Source organism: Agelaius phoeniceus, chromosome 3 (genome assembly GCF_051311805.1).
Source record: "Agelaius phoeniceus isolate bAgePho1 chromosome 3, bAgePho1.hap1, whole genome shotgun sequence".
Taxonomy (NCBI): Eukaryota; Metazoa; Chordata; class Aves; order Passeriformes; family Icteridae; genus Agelaius; species Agelaius phoeniceus.
In genome coordinates this window covers 116,117,466-116,139,927 of record NC_135267.1, presented here as the reverse complement: position 1 = coordinate 116,139,927, position 22,462 = coordinate 116,117,466, and the positions used below count along the sequence as shown (strand labels likewise).

The window sequence follows — 22,462 nt, the reverse complement described above, 5'->3', positions numbered from 1 at the left end:
GCATTGCCATGGAAAATTCTGAAGGAAATCATAGATTTGGACTGGGCCCGGAGGCTGCTGTGCTGCTGCTGAAGGCTGCTGCTGTTGCAGCTGCAAAGAAATACAAAGAACCTGTTAAGTCAGGAAAAGGAAATGTGATCTATCCCAATGTCTCCCCAGAGGCACGGAGGTGCCAGCGCCCCACGACACATGTGGGTCACACATTTGTGTCCTGAGGGGGGTTTGCATGGGTCAGAATGCCTGGCAGCACCAGTGAGGAAATGTCTGATAACCCTTGTCAGCCCCTTTTTTTCCTTTTCTTCTATCAGCCTGCAAATGCAATGGCACATTGGGATGCTGCTCACTTGACTGTAATAAATCAGCAGCAGCCATTCAGTCTCCAGCCCCTCCAGTTTCTTCATGTGCTGGAAATGGCATGAAGATGAATTTTTGCTGCTCTGCATGGAGGAGAAAAAAACAAATATTACTGGTCACATGTATTGATAGCTTTAGTCAGAATCTGAACAAAGTTAATGGTATTTGTGAAAACACTTGGGCAGCTGTGGCCTTCTCTTTTGTACTTTGGCTTTGCTGGGTTGTAAGTCTGAGCTCTGGTGTGGCCACAAGGGATCTGACCTCACTGCCCATGGACATGCTTTATGTCAGCTGAGTGTGGGGCAGCAGGCCCAGGAATGCAGGTTGTGCCTGAGCCAGGCAGAGTTTCTTTCTCTCCAGTGAGTTTTTCACATTGCTGAGCTCTTTATAGCTTTTCTGCCAAGAACTTCCCACAAGTGTAGGTACTTTCCTTCATTACTACCTGTAAGTGAATGTTCTGTCCTCAGCTCTGTTAAAATGATGAATGATTTCCAGCCTTCTCATGTACTGTCCCTGGAAGGTATTTCTTGCTCTGGCCCTGCTCCCTGAGTGGAGGCAGTGCCATTGTTTCCATTGCATTCCCCAGCCTTGCTGGCCAATTTCAGGGCTCCTTACGCAGCAGTGGAAGCTCTCTCTGGGCTGGAATTTGGAAAGTGGGCTTTAGGCTGGGAGCAGCCACAAAACATCCAATGCAGCTATTCCCTGTTATACCCATGGCAGAGCAAGGGAAATGAATGGTTTTAGTGGCAGCCAGGCTGCTTTCGGTCAGGTATTGGACGTTAAATGATTTTCAAGCAGTGCAGCAGTTCTGCTTTTGCTGCAGCTTCTGTCCCCTCAGCATCTCCATCTGCCTGAGGCACGTGTTCAGTCTGGGCAAGGGAGCTCAGGTGCAGAGGCTGCTGCAAGTCTTGGTGGTCAGGCTAAAATACAACTGAGGACCTTAAAGGGGGCAGCTTTCAAGACAAATTCTTCAGTTTCTCTGAATCCAGCCCTGGTACTTGTAGGCTCTTTGGCTCACTATGGATGGAGAGGAAGGCAAGGTATAGTCTCTAAGAGCTGTTTTTTCATTTAAAGGAGGCTGTTACAGTGAGAACTGAGATGTTTAATGAGTGCCTGTTTTTCTGATTCATCATTTCAGAGCTGTGTTTGGTGGTCTGGGTTACCTTCCCTCTCCAGTCCCCAAGAAATCATGTTAATAATGACAAATGCTCAGGCTGCTGCTGGTGTCTGAGGGTTCACTGCACAGAGCAGGCTCAGGGGACAGGAATATCCCCTGGGGAAGGCTGAGGGGGTGGTTGGCAATGAGAAAGAATCTACACTCTGTTCTCCAGCAAAATGAGACACAAATCAAATGCTTCCACTCCAAACAGGGCAACCCAGAGGGCCCCTTTGCTGACCAGGTGTGCTGAGGGGCAGAAGGGGAAGGCAGAGCTGGGGATGGGGGTGTGTGTGTTTGTCAAGGGATCCACTGCTTTCTAAACAATGTAGGATGAACTGGGACATGATGAGAAGCCATCAAAAATGAGGGATATTGGAGATGGGTTGAGCTGGACTCCAGCTCTCAAAGACAGGCTGAAAGCTCTGGAGTGGGTCCAAGGAGTGAGATGGGTCAAGAAGCTCTAAATCTAGGAAGTCTTTGTTTGCACAACAGAATGAAAGGACCTATTTTCCCTTCCTTTCTCTGCCCATGCTGGTGGGAATGCCATTCTGGTGACCACCCTGAGGACCTCCCCCTGCCTGGCTGCTTCACCACCACCCCTGCAGCCAGCACTCCAGGGCAAAAGAGGATGGAGAAGGGATTGTTCTCTGCTCCAGCACTGGGAACTGGGGATGCAAACAGAGTCTGAGGCTGCTGCTCCCAGTTTTTGGTGGGAGAAGTCTCCTGGTTCAGACTGTCCTGAGCTTCTTCCAAGGCTGAAATCCAGAAGCGCGGATACAGTGCTGGGAACAGCAGGCAGTCCCTGCCCTAGAGGAGGATGGAGCTGTCGAGATCTGCAGGCTGGATTTCGGAGGACTGCAGTGAATCAGGCAGCTGAAAACATTCAGCTACATTGCAAGGGTGAAAGGGACTGCTGAGGCACTGGGCAGGGCGGGGTGCTGCCTGTGTCTCAGGACAGGCTGCACAGCCTCAGCTGCTCCGGGAGCCACTGGGGACGAGCTGTGCCGTGGGAAGGGCTCTGCACACAGAGCAGAATTCTGTGCTAGCGGGGAGGGGATTTGTCTTGTTGTGCCTTGCTGCCTTGGATTTCCCCAGGAACAAAGTGAATCCCACAGGCATTTCCTCCTTGCTTTCCTCCTGAAGTTTGGTTATTTGAAGAGATTCAGGAATTGCATATTGAGGAGAAGGTTCCTGGGGAAGGCAGCTTCTGCTGCCTGGTGCTGCATCCTGAGACTGAGTCAGGAGCACCCTGGGAAAAACGGGTCTGCTGCTCAGTGCTGCAGCTCCATGGTAGCCCACAGGGGTTTAAACCATCACAGGGCCTGGAGCAACAGCAAAACAGGGTAGCAGAGCACTGGGGATGTAGCTAGTGAGGGCAAAATTGTTGCTTTCCTCACTGTTACCAGCAGCATCATTTCAGCCTCAGTTTATTCCTGCTTCCAGCTCCAATGCTCAGCCAAACTGTGGGACAGACCTGGCTTCCTGACAGCCAGGAAGTATGAATGCACACCAGCCATCACCTGTTTCTGTAGAAAAGCTGATGTTCCCAAGGAAGTCCCTGTTCTGGGGTGGCGAGGCCCCGTGCCTCAGGGCTGTTCCAGTAGATGGTGTCTATGTGTCTATGTCAGGGATTTGGCAGCAGGAGAGTGGTGGGCTTGATGGAGCAGGGCTGCACCCCCAAATTGTAACCTGGTCCTGTTTTGTTAAGGACAAAATGGTGGTAGAGTACTTTTTTTTATATATATATTAATGACAAGATGTAGTTTGAGTATTTTTATTTTTATCCTTCTCTATTATTTTCCCCTCCTTTCTAATGCTCTGCTGCTCCTCAGCCAGGCAGCTGGGGGGCTGTGTGACCCTGGCTGTCCCAGGCCCTTCTGTCCTCAGGACATGGCTTGGCAGCTGGGACTAAATCCACGTGCTAGCCAAAACCCCAGCAACACTTTCCTTTGAATCAGTGTCTCTGGGGGAGCCTTCTCCAATATAACTTTGGTACTGTAAATGCTAGAGATATTTACCTTCTCTTTCAGGGGAGGGAGAGCTTTGGTCTTCCAGCATGATATTTAATTCCTTGGCTGGGCTTAGCCTTTCTGGGCTCTGGGTTGTCAGCCAGGGGGGCAGGGGAGCTGTGCTGGATTTCTGCTTGTTCCCTCCGAGGTGTGTGAGGTATCGCCCTCACAAGCAGATGGCTTTGGAGGAGTCTGTCTCCAAGGAGCTCTGCTGGCTCTGCATGTGGCAGAAGTCACAGTGTGGAAATCTTAGCAGCAGCATCACCTTGCAGATGTTATCCTCACTCACCACAGTTTCCTCCCTTCAGAAAGGCCTCTCTGATTGCTGCTCGTAGCATAGCAAAGAAAGGGTCACCACGACATGTGAGTGTCATGAGCAGAGAATTTGTCAGATACAAACACTGCCACTGAGACATGCATTGACCCAGAGGCTCTTGTGGCTGCTTGTAGGGTGATGCTCCACAGCTCTCGTGGTCCCAGGCAGTCAGGGATTGTCCCAGCTGAGGGCAGGGCCAGAGAAAAGGCATCTCTAGGTTTCTCATGGTCTTTTTAAAATGGTCATCAAAATGTTTCCATTTTCAACAGTAACACATTTTCAGAGGTTACTAAACAACACCTGGATCTCTGAAAATTGAATACAGCTTTTTATCCAAACCCAGGTATCTCCATATACTCTCCCCTTTCCTAGTTTACCATTAGAAATGTAGAGTGCTTGGAGCAGAAACTAAAAATACCCCCAGATTTTTAATAGTGGTTGAAAAGGCTATTTGCCTGTTTTGAAGGGTTAGTTTTCACTGTTGTTTAGAACAGGTTGCCTAAAGCAAAGCACAAAGTTTAGGTTTGGCCTGCCCACACAACAGTCACACGGATCTTTGGTCAGCCTGGCACCCACAGGCTGGGTCACCCTTCCTTGTGTGGCGATGGAAGGTGGGTGAGGACACACTGCAGCAGCTGATGGAGGCACTCAGGGACGCTGCCAGCTTTCTCATCCTCTCCTGCTCCCAGGAAATGTCTCCTGAAGCTGATGGCTGCAGGGAGAAGGGCTCCAGGCCGAGGCTGGGTGCTGCAGACACCACCCCGGGTGATTTACCCGCTCCTGCAGGGAGCCCCTGGCAGTGCCAGCAGTGAGTCAGGTTTCCTGCTCCTTAAATTTAGACTCGTCAGCCCTCACCTCTCCCTGCAGCTTTGTGAAGCACATTGGGATCCAAGGTAGTTACAAAACAATGTCAAAGGTGTCAAAACGATTACCATAAAAATACATCTCTTTTCTGCAGGAATGCCTTGGAATGCCACAGAGCTTTGGAAACTAGAAGGGTGGCACACTGTGTCTCATGTGGACTTGGAGAAGTCTGCTAAAATGGTAGGATTTTCTTTCCTTTTCAAATCATTATTGTAGGCAGTTAGAAAAAAGCCATTTCTATATTCCGTGTGATGAGATATTGATCTTACTTCTAAATCCCTCTAACCTGATTAAGGCCTTAAGAATTTCAACTATTGAAAAATATTAATTTTTTTTTTCATATAAATATCTTAGGCTGCACTAAGGATGTTAAGCTTAAGTCTTTCCCTGAGAAATTCAAATAGCTCAGCCTGTGGGGATCATTCAACCCTACCAAAGGCTTTAACATATGTTTGTATAAAAATATAGTTTACATATATATTAAGCTTTTACACGTATATGTAAATGTAGATGATGTATATGGCAGTTTGCAGCCAATCTCCAGAAGGGATTTTCTTGGTACCTTTTCACAGTATGTAGTTGGGCAAACAGAGTCTGATCTAAGCCAGGCAGTTTGGAGATGTCTGTTATCCTTGTCATCCTTGGGATCACACCTTCAAAGGGAGGTGGAGCTGGGGCATGGTTGCAGGGGTGCACCTTCCCCTGTGGCAGCATGTGCTGGAGAGGGTGTCAGTGCAGAAGGGTGGAGATCCAGGGCTCTGGAAAATGCTCATGGCACATATCCTTCCACTGCAAGGGAGGGTTGCAATTTCCAGCTAAAGCTGCTGTGCTCTCATGGCTTGCCAAGTCCTTGTGTGTGGTTTTCCACACTCTGCCACCCACCCCAGCCTGGCACCTGCACTGTGCTGGCCACAGGGGTGACTTGATCTCCCAGAGCTGAGTGTCCTTGTCCTCTCGTGCTGGGCTCAAAGTGGGGACAGATCCTGGCAAGTGAGAGCAGGAGGGGCCAAATCCAACCAGCTTGAATGGAGCTGGTCTGGTCCTGCAGATCACAGAGCTTTGGGAGCCACCACTCCTACTAAGGTGGGAGTCTTGAGCTTCCTTGGAAGCAGGAAGCCAAGATCATTTCACTCTGTGCTGATGTTTTGGCCTTGGAGCATTGTGCTCCCTCATGTCTGCAGAGCATGATCAAACCCAGGGCTGGGAAAGAAGAGCTGTGGCTCAGAGTGGCTGTAGCACCTTACACCAGCAGTGATGGCTGGCTTTGCTGCCCCCTGTGCTTTGTGGAGCTGTAAGGATCAGAGCTCCTGAGCTCCCCAGGGAAATGCTGTCTGCGGTGTTTGGCTTTTCAGAAATACAGCCTGGTGGCAATTGCCAAACCTGCTTCCTCCTGTGTGCCAGCAGCCCCTGCTAACTGTGCGTAGGTTGGTGTTGACACACGCTCCAGGCACGTCCTGCTGCTCTGACCTGCAGCTGGGAACCCAACACACAGAGTGAGCTACACCAGTCAATCACACATCTGGATTATTTAAAGGGTTGGAACTGCAGTGTGCTCTCAGCTGGCTCACAGTGGCATTTGCATTTTGGCAGCACGAGTGCAGATTTTAATCCTGCCAACAAGAAATCTTTGTTGGTGCCCGGGCTGCATTCAGCAGTACAAGTTTCCTCGAGGCATTCCTGGTTGCAACAGTGAGATAATAAGTGATTGCTTTTTGAAAGTCACAAGGTTCTGGCTGACTTGTCTTTTCCCATGGAAAAATATTAGGATATATGATCTGGGTATGTGGTTGTAGCAATGGAGAAGCTCTCGACAGAAATAGAGAATCCTCCTGAGGACTTTTGCTCTCTGGCAGCTGAAAACTTATCTGCTTAGCTCCCTTTTGGGTAACTGAAGGAGACTCTGTGAGCAATGGGAATTCAAAACCCTGCCCAAGGACTGTGCTGAGCACTTCCTCCAGTGTAGGAATATTGCCTGTTTTAGTGAAGGGAGGGCCAAAAAAAGAAGATAACTGTGGGGAGGAGGAGGCAGATGCAAGAGGGAGAAGCACACGGAGCTGGAAGTGATGTAGCAGAAACACCACTTAGAGCAGAGGAGAAAACCAGTGGGGTGCCTGTTTGGGAAGGGGCAGGCTTGGAGATATGCAGAAAAGAGATGAAACAAGGCAGGCCACACAGATTTCAGTTGTTATGAGGCGGAGGGCATGAGGGATAAAGCAAAGCCAAAAGAAGGATGACAGCAGGTAGCAGAAACTGAGAGACTTTTTTCCAGCAAAGATGACAGCAGGGGAGAGGCCACTGTGCTTTTGTCATCCGCCATATACTAGAAATTCAGAAGAGATGCTCATGGATACAATTTAACAGCCTTTTGGCTGACCTGAAATCTCCAGATTATTCATAGGCATCTTGAAATGCCGGGTCTGAGGTGTGGCAGGTTGGTTTTGTTAAAACATTCTCACTCCTTGTACTGTCTTCACATCTGTGATATCTATGGGTAAAAATAATTCAGCACAAATGTAGTTTGTGTCTGTCTTTAAGAAATCAAAGTTGTTGTGATGCCCGGGGCTGTGACAAAGAGCGTTAGAGAGGAACAGGCAAAAAGCTGCTGCCGTAGGAAGGCAAAAAGATCTGGAGTTAAATAAAGCAAGCAGCTCCAGCATCCCAGCTTCCCCAGCCCCTCTCCAGCGGCCGGCGGGCAATGAGCGTGCGCTCCCGACAGCCCTGTGATAGATTAATTAGCGCAGCGCTAAGGAGCGCTGCTGGAGCGGCTCCAAGCCCAGCCTTTGACAGGGTTCCGGCCCGGCTGGCTCGCACCTGGCTCCGGGCGCTGCCGCAGTCCGGGGCGGAAGCTGCCATCTCCCGCTGGACAGACGGACGGGCGGCCGGGAAGGGCTCCCCGAGCGCCGGCAGAGCGCAGCGAGCCGAGCTGGGAGCCAGCCCCAGCAGCTCTGAGCTCCCGGGAGCATCCCTGCAGCAGCAGCGCACTGCTTTAAAACCTGGGCAATAAACGTGAGGGAAAATGGATGCTCATTGTCAGCGTGTTTAGCTGAACTTGGTCACACTGGGCACTAGCCAGGAGACAGAAAATGTCTTGTGCTGGGTTATAAAAGAGGACCTTTAATTACCTTATTAAGGACTGGCCATTCTCTCCAAGTAAATGAAAATCCAAATCTGTCAGTGCAGTTCAGTGATGATTATTTGCATCCTGAACACCAAAGGCCCCAGAGGTGATGTAGAGAGGCTCCAATGGCCACAACCTCCCCTCATGGCATTTTTCATGTCTCCTGTCTGCAGACACTGTCTGTCCAGTGTGGCTTTTTGAATGGGATTTGGAGTAAAACAAAGTGTTTGAATGAAAACCTGGCTTTGGGGTCTAGAATGGAGTACTGACCTCCTGCCTGGGTTTTGATTTGGGTTTCAAAGCAATGTTAGGGTAGGATGATCTGTTTGGGGGTGGCTTGCTGTCTCTGCTAGGATTAGGAAATGGAAAATCCTGCAGCATTGTCTCCCAACCTACCCGGTTTAATTCAGCTATGGGGGACATGGGAGGCAAAGCACAGGTAGCACTCACCCTGGGTTTGTGCTGTTTCATAGTGAACCACAAACTGGCAGCTCAGCTACTTGAAGGGAGACTTGGTTTTGTGACTGTGGCCAAATGACAACTGCATAAACAAAGCAGAAATGCTGCTGAATGATTTGATGTTGACGTGGGCTTCCTGAGACCTTCCCCTTCAGTGACTCAGGCCCTTGGTCCCTCGTGTGCTCAGACACATCCACACGCAAAGGATGATCAGGCAGTCTGTTTCTGACACATTGGCTTGATTTTTAATTTTTTAAATTATTAGCTGTTAATCACACTGAGTCAAATAGTGAAGGAAAATTGCTTCCAAATAACGCAGCCTAGGACTGCCTTGGAGGCAGAAGGTGCATTTACCTGCTATTTAACCTATCTCCTCACCTAAACCCAGACACCGTGACCTGGACAAGGCACCTCCCTCTGCCCTGCAGCACAGTTGTTTAAAATGACTCATTATGGATCAAAATAGGCATTAGCTCAGAGAAACCCTCCAGTGCATAACTCATCGCTTCCCTGGGACTGCAGAGCAGGACAGCACAGGGCAGCAGAGTTCACAAGGGCTGTTGAACTGGCCACAAGCCATAGAAGCAGCAGGACTGATGAGGAGTAGCCCGCTTTAGGATCTACATTCACTGTTTACTTTTCACAGGGCTTATCAGAGAAAGCTGTTTCACCCTCTTAAGCATCACATGAGTTAAACACAACACTGATGGTTGTGGTTTATGCTTGTTGCAAGCACCCCCTCCAAGGGGGTGATACAACAAGAAAGATACAACAAGGTTATATCCAAGCTCTAGTTTGGCCTGTAAATGCCCTGTGACCATGGCTCTCTGAGCAGCTCTGAGTGCCAGGATCCTCCTGCACAACCACCATGGCCAGGAGGTACCGGAGGGCCGGTGTGAGTTCACCGGTAATGGCGGCAGGAGCCACCGAGTCTGTGAGGCAAAATCAATGGAGCGGGATCTAAAAGCTGTACTCAATAACTCCTCAATAATCATAAATCTTGTTACCAACAGCTCTCACGCTGCTTTACGGGGGAAAGGATGCCCTCTCTTTGCAGAGGCGGCAATTCAAGCATGGAGGAAGGGAGCGCTCGTTCCTAGAGATGCAGCAGAGAAACAGGGGCTGGGTTTCTGGGTCGGTGAGTTATCCACAGGGCTGCATTGCCTCCCTACCGTGACCGAGTGAAGTGCCATAGGAATAGCCTGCTGGCAGTTTTCAGCTCTCTGGCAGGTGCTTTAGGGGAAGCATTTCCCTCTGGGCCCTGGGGAGCAGCACTGAGCCGTGGAGATTGTCCAGGAGGATGCTGAGAGGCAGTGGAGGAGCAGGCTTGAAGCAGAGCTGCCTCTTCAGCCAGGAGCCTGCCTAATGGGGATTGCCCTCTCCTCTCAACTGGTCTGAGAGCATGCAGCAGAGGCAGAGCAGTCTGTGAGTGATTTAAAAATCTGTTTTGCAGCAGGTGATGGGAACAGCAGAGCTCGGGAGAAAATGAAGCCTGTTGGAATATGCAGCAGTCTGGGTCCATCCCTGCTCGCTTGCCACAGCATTTATCTCCATGAGAAAGGCAGCTTTTGTCTTAACTTATTTGGAAATTGCATCTGGCAGGGATCAGAGAATATCCTCCCTTGGGTTTTTCCCCGGAGCTGTGCACAAGGTCTGGGCAAGACCCTCTGAGGGGTAGCCCCTTCCCTGAGCTGGTGATGGAAAATTGATGTCTGATCTAAATGTGGGGTTGTAAGCAGCAGTGGATGGGGCAGGGCTAAGTTTCTCAGAACAGCTCCTGATACAAAGAGAAATTCAAGTGTCTTTAACCCTCATCTTATTTTTCTTTTTTTTTTTTTTTTTAATTAATACTGAAGTCTGTAAATTGATTAAACCAGTATTTACCCAACATGAGGTAATAAGGATGAATTAGCTTCTCAGTGAATTCCCTGTGGTGTTACTAGACAAGAAATCTTTCATCGAGTGACTTTAGGGTTCGTGTTGGGGACAAAGAAGAAAAACCAGCTGTGCTGCGCTGGAGTTTTAATGAGGCTGAGAGTGAGATTTTGCTGCACAAGACCGAGGCTTTGGTTCCTCAGGAGGCTTCTCCTCTCTGCCTCGGCTGCGCATCAGCAGAGGGCAGCAGAGATCGGCAGAAAACTGCAGCGAAAGCCCTGAAGCAGTGCCAGAGACAGCAGAAACCCCTCCTGGGAGTGATGGAGAGCAGCCCGCGGGGCTGGGTGCTGTCCCGCCGGCTCCTGGGAGTGATGGAGAGCAGCCCGCGGGGCTGGGTGCTGTCCCGCCGGCTGCTGGAGTGATGGAGAGCAGCAGCCCGCGGGGCTGGGTGCTGTCCCGCCGGCTCCTGGGAGTGATGGAGAGCAGCCCGCGGGGCTGGGTGCTGTCCCGCCGGCTGCGGGAGTGATGGAGAGCAGCCCGCGGGGCTGGGTGCTGTCCCGCCGCTCCCCCGAGTGATGGAGAGCAGCCCGCGGGGCTGGGTGCTGTCCCGCCGCTCCCCCGAGTGATGGAGAGCAGCCCGCGGGGCTGGGTGCTGTCCCGCCGCTCCCCCGAGTGATGGAGAGCAGCCCGCGGGGCTGGGTGCTGTCCCGCCGCTCCCCCGAGTGATGGAGAGCAGCCCGCGGGGCTGGGTGCTGTCCCGCCGGCTCCCCCGAGTGATGGAGAGCAGCCCGCGGGGCTGGGTGCTGTCCCGCTGGCTCCTGGGAGTGATGGAGAGCAGCCCGCGGGGCTGGGTGCTGTCCCCCGCCAGCCGGGCGCTGCCGGGCTCGGCCCTGCACCGCTGCTGCCCTTGGAGGAACGCAAACACAGCTCTGTCCTCGGGCTGTGCTCTGCACCAGGACCCGTCTCCTGTCAGCTGCCCCCACGGGGAAAATGTCGCAGATAAATATTCGCAAGGAAGGCGAAAAGCAGCTCAGATTGACAGCGGTGCCCCAAGTGCTGCTCTGGGCTGGGAAGAAAATAGAGCGTGCAAAATGCTGGGTCCCTCTTGCTCAGCCGAGGCAAAAGCCTTGTGGGGGGATTCTTTGCCCTGACAGTGACTTTTATTCATGGCATGTGGGCAAACCACCCCTGTGCCCCCCTGTGCCATCACCACCACTGTGCCCCAGCCCCCAGGAACAGACCCCAAACACGGGTGATGTCTTCACAAAGTAATTCAGCTCTATGGATGGGGGAGCCTCCCCAAAACAGGACTGGTAGGGATCCAATTATTTGTGTGGTATTGCATTTATTAGTATTAAATAATTATTTAACTTGATGTTATTAGAAGCTCCAGTGGAAGGAAGGCATCTACCTTCCTTTGGAGTGAGCCCCTCACTGAAGCAAAGCTGCCTGCTGAGGACTTCCAGGTAGATACTTGGCATATATTTGAAGGATTAAATAGCCTAAAATATCCACCAGGCTGCTGACTGCTTTGGCACTGTGTCTTGCCTGTTTGGATGTGACTTTCAATTGAGCCTTTCACTTGTGCTGTAATTTTTTTGGCTTAGTTTATTGCTTCCAGGCAAATTTCTGAATGTTGTCAGGACCCTGGGCAGAGAACCCAGTGAAACAGTACTGATGTCTCAGCTGCTGTAGTGTAAGCCTTTTGGAATTAGAAGGCATTTTTTTACTACTGAAGCAAGGAGAATGGTCTTTTTGCATTGCTGTGCCATAATGGTGTTTGCCAGGGTGCCATCCTTCCTTCTCCTCTTTCCACACTCTTAGGAGGCCTTGGCAGTGCTCCTGACCAGGAGGAAGGGAGATGCAGGGAGGGAATGTGCAGCTCTTCAAAGCACGAAGGAGAGGCAGGAGATGAGGTGTGCTACTGAAGCTTGACCTGCCGAGTTGTTGTTTGTTATTCTAGTGCCCCTTTAACACAAGATTCCCGAGCAGATGTTGAGTCTGGAGCTCCATACCTGAACTGGACTCAGCTTCTTGCTGCAGCTGAGTTTGAGACTGAAAATGTCAGTGGCTGAGGATAAACCAAGGACAGGGCTGTGGACAGTCTCTCAGGTGTGTTGCACATGGTACCAAGCCAGGCCCCAAGGCACAGAGTGTGAGATAAATGAACTGGGAGGTGTGGGGGGTTGAATGGTGTTTATGACATCTCAGAAAACTCTTCTGAAGGTTCAGGCAGGATTTTAAATCTAGGAGTCTAGCAAGGATCTTGCTTTACCCTGCTCTCAGCACATGTGCAATGGCACCCCAAGGCTCCCCAGGGAGCAGCAGGACCAAAGCAAGAAGAGCTCCTCAGTGGGGATTTGCACCAAACCCACTCTTGTGTCAGCGTTTGGAGAGATGCAGCCCCTCCCGAGCTCCTGAGACTGCTGCCAGCACTCCCTGTAAAGAGGCAGTAGTTTACATTCAGCCCTGCAGCTGAATGTTTGGTGCTGATGGGTCAGACCTGTCACGAGCAATTGTTTGTCTTCCCTGACTGGATAAGCATGCAAATAAAGTCAAGGAAACAGAACTGCCCAAAGCCCACAGATTTGCTGTTATTCATTCTAGTGAAAACTATTGATGCTAAGTCTCAAAAGTATGTCAGAACAGAGATATTAAGCATGAAAGGGTTTGGTTTTGGTTTTTTGTTTGTTTCTTTTTGAGGTTGTTGTTTGTTTGGTTTTTTTTTTAATTTACAACCCTATCCTGAGCCTGACAGAAAATGGTCAGTTGAAAAGTTTTGATTACAAACCCCATGAAAATTTTATTTAAAATGACCATATTTCAGCAGTTTTCAGATCCTGCTGTGACTGCTGAAGGGTCACATTAGAATTGGTTTTTGTAAGCAGAGCAACACACATCTCTGAAATTCCTTTTCACCGAATATTTTTACATTCAGGTAAAGCTTCCTCCCACACTGAAAGCACACTGCACAAGCCTAGCCCCAGCAAACTCATTTACAAAAAGATGCAAATCAGTGTTTCAAATGCTGATGGTGCCTGTCAGCACACACAGGTTTGACTGTCAGAGGTGGATATTCCTTGTTTACCAATAAATTCAAATCTGTTCACCCAGGAAAGCTTTAAAGCTTTCAGAGGCACACGGTGACAGGAGAAAGCACTGAATGCTCAGGCTGGGAGGGGATGCCCCAGCTGCTGGCAATTCACAGGCAGCTGAAGGCAGCTGGGAGGGGGCCCTGCACCTTCACCAGTGTAAAGATACACCTGGCTGGGACAGGGTGAGTGCTGGGGAAGAGCAGGGCCAAGAGCTCCAGCAAGCTCAGAGGGAGTGCTGCCAGCAGGAACCAGCCATTGTGAAGGGGGGCTAAGAGGCAAAGGGGATGAAAGTCATGATGAAATGATTCTTTAGCTATTTCTTTTAAGTAATGGACAGATTTGATTTCTTTTTTTCCTCTGTAGAAGATGCCAGCTCACTCTGGCCCATCAGATAACAACTGCTGACAGGCATCTAGAATTAACAGGCAATTTGAAGCTACTTCTGGCTCTTGTGAATGTTTCTGTTGGTCCTGTGTAATGGCTGCACAGCTCAACAGCAATTCCCTGTGATATGCCAGGCTTCTTCTGGCATCCTTAGTCACCAGCTAGGAGCTGCATTGCACAAAACTAACAGATTCCTCTTTTTAGACTGTTGTCTGTGTTTCTACAGCTCCCCTGCCTTTGGGGGTCCCTGGGCTCTGTTTCCTCTGTAAGCAGCATGTCACAGGCTGTAGCAGCTCCAGAGTGTTGGATTTCCCTGCAATCCCTGTGCCACAGGAGAGCTGTTGGGCTGTACAGGCACTGCTGCTACTAGGAGAGGATTTATTAGCCCCATCCTTCTGTAATATCACACACAACAAATACTCTGCCACTTTATTTTATTTTTTTCCCCCTGCCTTCTTCCAGGAGGTCTCCATGGGCTATAATGCCAACACACCATGATTTAGCCTTGCCCCAGTCAAGTTCATTTTGGGAGCAGGAAGTGAAGCCCTTACTTAGGGATAAGGGAATGCTCCTTCCTCCAGCCCATTTAAATCAATACAATTCCTCTTACTGAGAGTCTTCCCTGGTTTGATATTATAAATGAGGTGTTCCTTGGAGCTGTGGCAAGAGATTTGTGGCAGTAGTAATGCTAAATTTAATTTCCTGGGATTCAGTCTCAAACAATTGATAAAGCTGGTTATTCAGGAGCCATTCAAAAGTCCTAAGCTGTAAGTGTATTTATTAACTCCATTGTGCTTACAGCAGCCTGGGAATTCCACTTGGTGGAATTTCTGTCTGTTTTCCACTAGCGTATGAGCACAGATTACTGGGACTAGAACAGTATTTGTGTTGCAAGTTGCCTTTCAGAAAAACCCAAACGAATGGTAAATGTGTTGAAAATGGGGAGGGAAAAGCAGGTTCTTGTATTTCAGTCATAAATACATACTTAGTAAAATATATGATAAATTGGGAAAAACACATGTACTGATGTAGGCCACCTGTAAGATTAATCTGAGGACAGAGGTGAGAGGGATTTTTATCACATAAATGTTATTTTGTGCCTTTTACTGAAGCTGTGGTGGTATCAAAGTGATGACTCGATGTCCTGTTTGCTAGCACAAGGAGACTGTGCTCACATCTTCCTCCTTGAACAGCCATAGCAGAGGCAGGCTGGGGAAACTCCAGGGAGTTTAGGGGAGCCTTGGGAACAAGGAACTGCACGAAGGGACTCACTGTGCATGTTTGTGTTTGGGTAGGTGTGTGAGGGCTGCCTCGTGGGGCACGGATGGAACAGGCAAGTAGGTGTGCAGGAATCCAGCAGGACATGAAGCACTCTGAGGCAGCAAGAGCAGCCAGCCCAAGGTACTTCTGTTAGATTGAAACAATCCTTGGAGGCTTCACAAGCGTTTGAACCTCAAAGGCAAATCACAAAGTGTGGCTAAACTTACATGACAGCCTGCCTGTGAACCAGCACTAGCATTCAACTCCTCTGGCCTTAGGTTGTGTACATGTGCAGAGTTCATCTCTCCTTTCCTTTGTTGTTGCTGCTCTCTGTCTGCTTAACTCTTCTGCACTGGTTTCCCCCTTTGATTTATTTTTTGCTTGTGTTACTCATCTCAAGAGACTGAGTCACAGTAGTAATCTGTTTGAACTCCTACCTGCAAATTTCCTTGCTCTCAGTAAATTTTCTGGCACACAACTGATTCAGCTTCCCAGAAGGATCTGTCTCTTGGGAGAGCAGAGCTTTCCTCTCTATTACCAAGGTCTCTCTCTGTCTGACTATCCCTTGGCCCCATTTTAAACCACCCATCAAATGATCACTCAGCTTTTCCATAACCATTCCATTAGCAGTTTCCTTCCCTCTCTCACAGCTTACTTCCAGCTCTGTGTTCAACACCCTTATTTCTGCTGATGCCATTTAAGTTCTGGAGCTTCATCCTTTGACTCTCCTTGTGACACCTGCTCTCACATCCCTTAAACCTTCCTATGCTGCTGACACTGCCTCATGCAAGAGACTCTCCTACTCCACTTCTGATGTACAAGGGGAGTCTCTAAATGCATCCTGACTGCCACCCTTGAGGACAGTCTTGAAAGATTCATCCTGGCTCAGCCAAGCCTCTCTGTTTGCTCCACTTCTGCCTCTGGGCCATTGGCATCTGAATGAATTGACCAGTCACACAAAAACGTTTTCTGAGCACTGGGTTTTCTGACTGAGTGATAGATATCAAAATGCCAGTTAAGTCAGCTCTTCTCCTTTCTTTGTGTGGAGTAACATGTGAAGACTGGGAGAGTCTGCAGCCCATTATGGCTGGGATGAGAAGGCAGGAGGATGATGCCAGTCAGGATTTCCTAGGGGAACAGAAGATGGTCCCCCCCTCAGTACTTGCCCTGCCAAACAACTTTTTCATGGGCTAGTCACCAACATGGGTACATGATCCAAACTGATGCAGGAGATAGCCCCTGCTGCTGGCCAAGTTTGATTTTCCCCTTGCATCCAGGTTCTCTTCCACTTGCTCCCAGTGGCCCTGATGACTGCAGCCAGCAGAAAATGGTCTGTCTGGACCTTAATGCAGCTGGAGTTCCCCAGTGAGGAAGAACTCCCTTGCAGAGAGGAGGCCTGAGGAGCTGGCTCTAACAGCAGAGTGGCTGGCTCTCTCAGCTCCAGTCTCCACATCAGAACTCTGCCAGAAGCACCAGCCTTTTCCTGCAGCTGATGTACCATGCTCTGGTCACATCTGCCCAGCCCAGAGCAGGGCAGGAGGGGCCCAGCCCAGCCATCCTTGGGGATAGCAGCAGGCACAGGGCTGCTGGGCACAAGCACTGGGGAGCCACGAGATCCTGTGTGCTCTCTGCCAGCACAGGAGCTGCCCTGGCAGTGCCAGTTCCAGCTGTCAGGAAGAACTCACTCCACACACTGGAACACATCCCCAGAGACACTAAGGAATGTTCCTCCCTGGAGACACTCAAGAACTGCCTGGACACAATCCTGTGCCGTGTGCTCTGGGATCACCTGCTGGAGCAGGGAGGTGGCACCAAATGACCCACTGTGGTCCCTTCCAACCCCAGCCACTCTGGGATTCTGTAGCAAGGTGGGTTACCTCATCACAAAAGGAACCTGCAGGAGCTGGTGCTGCCCCAGGGCCCCACTGCACTCCCCCCACCTCCTTTCCTGTACATCTGAGCAGCCCCAGGAGCCCACAGGGGACCCCTGAGGACACCTGACTTCCCTTTGCCAGCCCGTTAATCCCCTCCTGCTGCCAGGCTCACACACCCCCTTCTTTTCTTGGCACACCCACAGGATGGGATTCCTCCTGCCATGCCCCAGGCGTGCCAGGGGGCACCAGCCCTGCCAGCACTCTGTGCCTCACCAGTTGCCAGGGGTGCAGCAATGTCACCGCTGCCACAGCTCTGCCTGGCAGGGGCCACCACAGGCAGCTTTCCCTGCCTCCTGTGTCTGTAGCCAGCAGAGGAGCTGCCCTGGCAGCCCCAGGTTCTGCCTGCAGCATCATCCCCAGCTGTGTCCACGTCCCCCACACACAGAAGGTCCAAGCCAGGCTCCTTCTCATGAAAGTCTATTGAAGCAGGCATGCAGGTTGAGGTGGCTACCGCAGCACAGCACTGGGCTCCTGTTCCCGCTGGGTGCTGCTGTGTTAGCCCATCCAGGACGGGCAGGGCGCTGTCACCTCGTGGGGGTGTCTCTGTGTCCCAGGTCCTCTGCATCCCCTGGGGAGCTGCCGTGTTCTCTTGTTCCCGGCAGGGGCTGGGCTCCCGGTGCTGTCACAGCGCCGGCAGGCGTGCTGGCCTGGCAGGAAGCCCTGCAGGGGTCGGTGCACAGCCCGGGGGCCGCCAGGGTCTGCTGGGCGCTGCCCGGGGCTGTGGCACAGGCCCCCGCACCGGGGGACGGGCACTGATCGGGGGCAGAGCTCTGTGGGGCCGGGCAGCCTGGGGCTGCCCACCCGGCTGACTGAGCCGGGGCAATCCTTGGCGCCCTGGGGGTCGCCTGGGCCTCCGGGGCGCTTCCTGGCGCGGTGACAACCTGTGCAGGGGACGGCTATTGATCGGGGGCTGAGCTTCCTGGGGGTGAGCTAACTGAGGCTCAGCATCCTCGGCTTGCCCAGCCAGGTGGAGGAGCTCCTGGCTCCTGGCAGAACCGTCCGGAGGTAGCCAGGAACTCCTGGTCGCTCCCCGGGGCAGTGGCACAGGCCCCCTGTGCAGAGGACAGCTGGTGGTCGGCTGCAAAGCTGTCTGGGGTTGAGCTTCCTGGGGCTGCCCGACCACCAGGTGAAGGAGCCATGGCAACTCCTGGTCTCCAGCAGAGTAACCTGGGGGTCGCTGGGGGCTCCTGGTGGCTCCCTGGGTTGGTGGTCCTGTCACTCTATCCATGGAACGGCTACTGATCAGGGGCTGAGCTTCCTCGGGCTGCCCATTGAGGTGAAGGAGCCATGGCAGCTCCTGGCTCCCAGCAGAGCAGTCCGGGGGCCGTGGCAGTGCTGGAGGGTCAGATTTGGGCAGGCAGCGGCTGCCCTGCAGCCCCATAGGGGGGAGCTTTTCCTGTGCCACCCTCGACCAGGGAACCTTGGTGGCTCTCTTCCCTGAGGGTGCAGAGCTGGGGAGCTTGTCCTGGGATCGATGCTCTGCCGACCGGGGCTTCTTCAGGGAACAGCCCGTGACCATCAGCCTCAGCCCCGCAGTCAGACATGAGGACACGGCTGCCTGCAGGAGGACACAAGGGGCAGTGGGGGCTCAGGGTGCCTGGGGGGTGGCTGTCCCCAGTCCCCAGCCTACCTCCCTGTAGAGGAGCTCAAAGGCACCAATGGAGCAGGTGGGGTCGTCCTTGCGGTCGAGCACGAGGCGCAGCGTGTCCCGCTGGACGTTGGCACACAGCTGGCGCGTCACTGCCGAGGAGGGGCTCATGGTGGGGCAGGAGTTGATCTCCAGCAGCCAGGGCTGGAGGTCCTCCCCGATGAGGAAGTCAGCCCCGAAGAGCTCAAAGCTGCCCTTGCGGGAGCCCACCTCGTCCCGGGCGCAGCGCAGGGCGTTCAGGATCGCCGCCTTCATGCCGGGCACCACCACCCCCTGCCAAGCGTTTGCCTGCCCCAGCCACGCCAGGTGGGCCTGGAACTGCTTGTTGGACCAGATCTTGTCAGGGGGCACACGGGGGTCCGGCTGCCATGTTTTGTACCGCTTCTGGATGGAGACGTTGCAGAGGTGCCTGGCGCTGGGACAGGGAGAGCGGGGCTGAGTCAGGGGGGACACTGACCCGACCGAGGGGCTGGGCAGTGCCAGCCGGGGCTCAGGGGGGACACTCACGGCTCCAGGTGGCACAGGGAGAAGGGCCGGGAGCAGAAGCGCAGGTAGCAGTCTCGGTAGAACCAGACAGTCAGTGGCTTCCAGTCGGTCACCAAGAACCACTGCCGGATGTCGAATTTGGTGTTGAAGATGGTCAGCGGCCGCTCCACGTACTTCTGCACCACCCACTCGCACACGCCCGCCGGGGTGCCCACGCAGCTCTGCGCCAGCTCCAGCACCTCCTCCAGCCGCGCCGCGCACACGATGCCTGGGCAACACAGGGATGGTGGGACCCCTTCTCCGCAGGGATGTGTGTGCCCCACGCCTCCCCCAGCCTTACCCCTGCCGCGGGATTTGGCGCTGGGCTTGACGATCCAGACGTTGAGGCTGCCCTCTATGCCGAGCTGCGGCAGCTTCTCTTCCAGGCGCTGCAGCAGCTCCTGACACCGCTCCTGCTGCTCCCTGCCCAGCTCCAGCCTGGCCCCTTCACTGTGGGGGGACATGGGGAGTCAGCACCAGCCCCACCACCGTGCCCCCCGCCCCGTCTCGCTCAGCACCCACTGTGCCACACGGTAGTATTCCGGCAGGAAGCGGTCCCAGTTGATGCATGTCCGGCAGGGCGACGGGGTGCTCCTGTCGATGTCCTGGTGCCCCAGAACTCCCAGGTGCTGCTCACAGACCTCCAGAGCTTCCTCCAGCAGCTGGGGATACAGGGGGGAGTGCGGCCCTGCTGTGGACAGCATGAGGTGAAATTCATGACTCCTACGCCAGCCTTGGGGCCAAAGCCCTGAGCCTTCCTGTGGGACAGGTGCCTTTCGAGCTAGGGCAGGGGACGGAGTAAGGGATCCCAAGCCACAGACATGAGCAGAGGCTCAGCCTCCAAGCTCAGCCCTCAGACATGCCCTGAACTCCCCATTTCATCCCTAGCCTCCGCCCCGCTCAGCCAGCTCCGTGCGCTCACCCAGCACCTCGTCGGGTTTTGAGGGCTGCTCTGTCCCCACCGGCCTGTCCCCGACCTTCTGCAGGGCCAGTTTGAGAAGGCTGCGAGCTGCTGTCAGGCAGAAATCGTCTGCAAGAGGAAAGCATCATCCCTAGCCAGTCCTGCACAGGACATGGGAAGACTGGAGCACGAGGGGTGACAGGAGGGCAGCAGCCCCTGGCTCACCAATGAAGGCTTCCTTCTCATCCTTGAACCCCAGCCGGTAGCACCGGGGGAAAAAGGTGTTGAAGTCAACTTGCTCGAACCAGGACAGGTTTTGCAGGCTTTGGCATAGCCCCTCCTGTTTAGAGAAGCTGGTCATTTCCTTCTGCACACCTGAACCCCTTGTGTCCCCTCCCTGAGGCCCCCGTGCTCCCACCTTGGTACAAAGCGCAGCCAGCCGGGGATAGCGGTTCACCACCTCAATCCTCGGCAGCAGCTCCTGGTCAACGCTGCTCAGGCGAATGGTCCAGAGGAAGTTTGGCACCTGGTCCTGCACCAGGAAGGACTGCGGGAGGGAGTGGGCTGGGGTGAGCCAGGGAGCCCCCATCCTGCCCCAGCCCCTCACCCCAGGCTGAGCCCTGCCCCTGAGGGTCCCAGGGGAGGACGTGGGGAGCTGTGGCAGAGCTCAGCCCTAGCCCCCTTAGCTAACCATGAGGTCATGGATGTCTTCAGAGTCCTCACTGCTCTGCTCCTTGTCTTCCTTCTCGTCTTCATCTTCCCTTTCGCCCTCATTCTCCTTGCCGTGTGCTGTGCAACATGGGTGCTGCAGGGGCTCTGCGGTGCCCAAGGAAGGCTGTGCCCCACCGGGCGGGTTCAGCACTGCCTCCCCCTGCTCATCACCACCACCACTTGCCCCCTTGTCCAGCTGCTGTTTGCTTTGGTCGGCAGGCTTCTGCTTCAGTTGCTTGCGATTGAGGGGCAGCTTCCTCTCCACCCAGCCCCGGGCGCGCAGCAGCCGGCGGATGACGGGGTAGGGGCCGTGCACGGTGAAGATCTTCTTCTCCTGCGGGACAGCAGCCAGCTCAGCCTGCCCTCCCCAGAGCTCCGGCTCGGCTCTGCTGAGCCACAGGGGCACAAATGCCAGCATGTGCCATCTCGGGGCACTGTGAGATCAAACCCCTCACCTTAATGGCCTTCTCCACGCGCAGCCTGGCCTTCCTGAGCCGCTCCGACTCAGCCGTGTACTGCTGGCCATCGTGGTAGCCGATGGTGGCAGCTGCCACCTGCCCTGTGAGGACAGCCCCACCTGAGCCCGCTGCCCCCGTGTCCCCAGCCCCACGGGGTGGGCAGGGAGGGGGAGAACATGCTGACCTGTCTGCCTCTGCCTCACCACGTCTGGGGATCCTGCCATGGCATTTCTGGACGTGCCAAGCCTTCTGCCAGCATCCCAGCTGCACTCCACAGCCTCGAGATGCTGCACTGTTCCCTTGTCCTTGACCTGCTGGGCCAGGGGCAACTGGGGTGTCAGCTGCTCCGGTACTGCCCCTGGCTGAGGGGCTGGGTGCCTGCTGGGCTGCTCTGTGTCACACTGTCCCAGGCCAGCCTGATGGCAAGGGGAGCTGTGGGTGGCTCTGCCTCCTCCAGGCCAAGCAGGTTTTCCTATTCCCCCATCCCTTAGGGACTGCAGTGGGTGTCCTGCACAGGACACAGCCTCCTTATTCCATCACCACTGTGATGCCACAATGCAGGGTGCTCAAAGCAGCCTCAATACACAAGTCCTGGTTCCCCCCTCTTGTGAGGGACTTTAACCACCCTGACAGCTGGAGAGGCAACACAGCAAAGTGTGGACAGTCCAGGAGGTTCCTGGAAAGCTTTGATGATCCCTTCCTGACACAGGTAGTGGAGGATCCCACAAGGAATGGTGTGCTGCTCAACCTTGCACTAAGAACCCGGAAAAGCCTCGTTGGACATGTGAAGGCTGTGAACTGTCCTAGGTAACCTCTATGACAGAGCTCTGCCAGAAACACAGTTTTGCCTTACAGTATAATTTCTGACTGCTGCTTGATTTTATTTTGATGGCTACTGTTCAGCAAATTGCCCCTTTGCTTCTCCTTCTTTCAGAGATGCAGTTTCATTTACGATTGTTCATGGGCTCCTTGCCCACACTGCCTCCTATGACTTAACTGAAGCTCTACTATTTTTGTTATTTACAATCATCTGCAGCCAGCAGCAGTTTTATGCTGGCAGATAAAAATCACACACTGGTCAGTCAGTGTTGTTTCACTGTGACTGCCCCCAAGGGATGTGTTACCAAGAACCTCAGTTACTGGCTGCAGAGGGGGGTCACAATGTTAAACTGGCATCACAGACAGGCCCCTTGGCTCAGCTGCAGGGGTTGGGGGGATCCAGACCTGCTGGAACGTTTTTCTCCAGGAGAATGGAGAAAAGTGGATTACAGATTATTATACTGAGATTATTATCCTTTCAAGAAATCAGAAGGAAAATAATCTGTGCCTGTTGGGGTGGAAGCAGTTTCAGGTCTCACACGCACTTTGGAAAATGAATGGGAGAACATGAAG

The 22,462-nt window shown here is 53.1% G+C and overlaps 2 protein-coding genes across 2 annotated transcripts in view; one reads left to right on the top strand and one right to left on the bottom strand.

Moving 5' to 3' along the window:
* PAK5 (p21 (RAC1) activated kinase 5) overlaps positions 1-22,462 on the top strand; it is a 217,688-nt gene that overhangs the window by 15,579 nt on the left and 179,647 nt on the right. Inside the window, exon 2 of the mRNA XM_077176304.1 lies at positions 4,797-4,882. Within this exon, the coding sequence (XP_077032419.1) occupies positions 4,797-4,882 (86 nt within the window). The remainder of the gene's footprint in view (positions 1-4,796; positions 4,883-22,462) is intronic.
* Positions 17,450-22,032, bottom strand: LOC129117820 (tubulin monoglycylase TTLL3-like). Its single transcript, XM_077176368.1, has 11 exons — positions 22,023-22,032; positions 21,068-21,432; positions 20,593-20,946; positions 20,320-20,448; positions 20,127-20,241; positions 19,890-20,030; positions 19,523-19,691; positions 19,302-19,450; positions 18,983-19,229; positions 18,458-18,890; positions 17,450-18,385 (listed from the first exon to the last, which is right to left on the bottom strand). Exons 1-11 carry the CDS (start codon positions 22,030-22,032, stop codon positions 17,450-17,452), a joined length of 3,048 nt encoding a protein of 1,015 aa, XP_077032483.1.

Bases quoted from the DNA above. Each gene is read 5' to 3' on its own strand.
- LOC129117820 (XM_077176368.1), bottom strand. The intron at 19,692-19,889 runs GCTAGGGATGAA...TGCTGTCCACAG, and splicing joins GCTGGCTGAGCGGGGCGGAG to CAGGGCCGCACTCCCCCCTG. The intron at 18,386-18,457 runs GTAGGCTGGGGA...GTCCTCCTGCAG, and splicing joins TTGAGCTCCTCTACAGGGAG to GCAGCCGTGTCCTCATGTCT.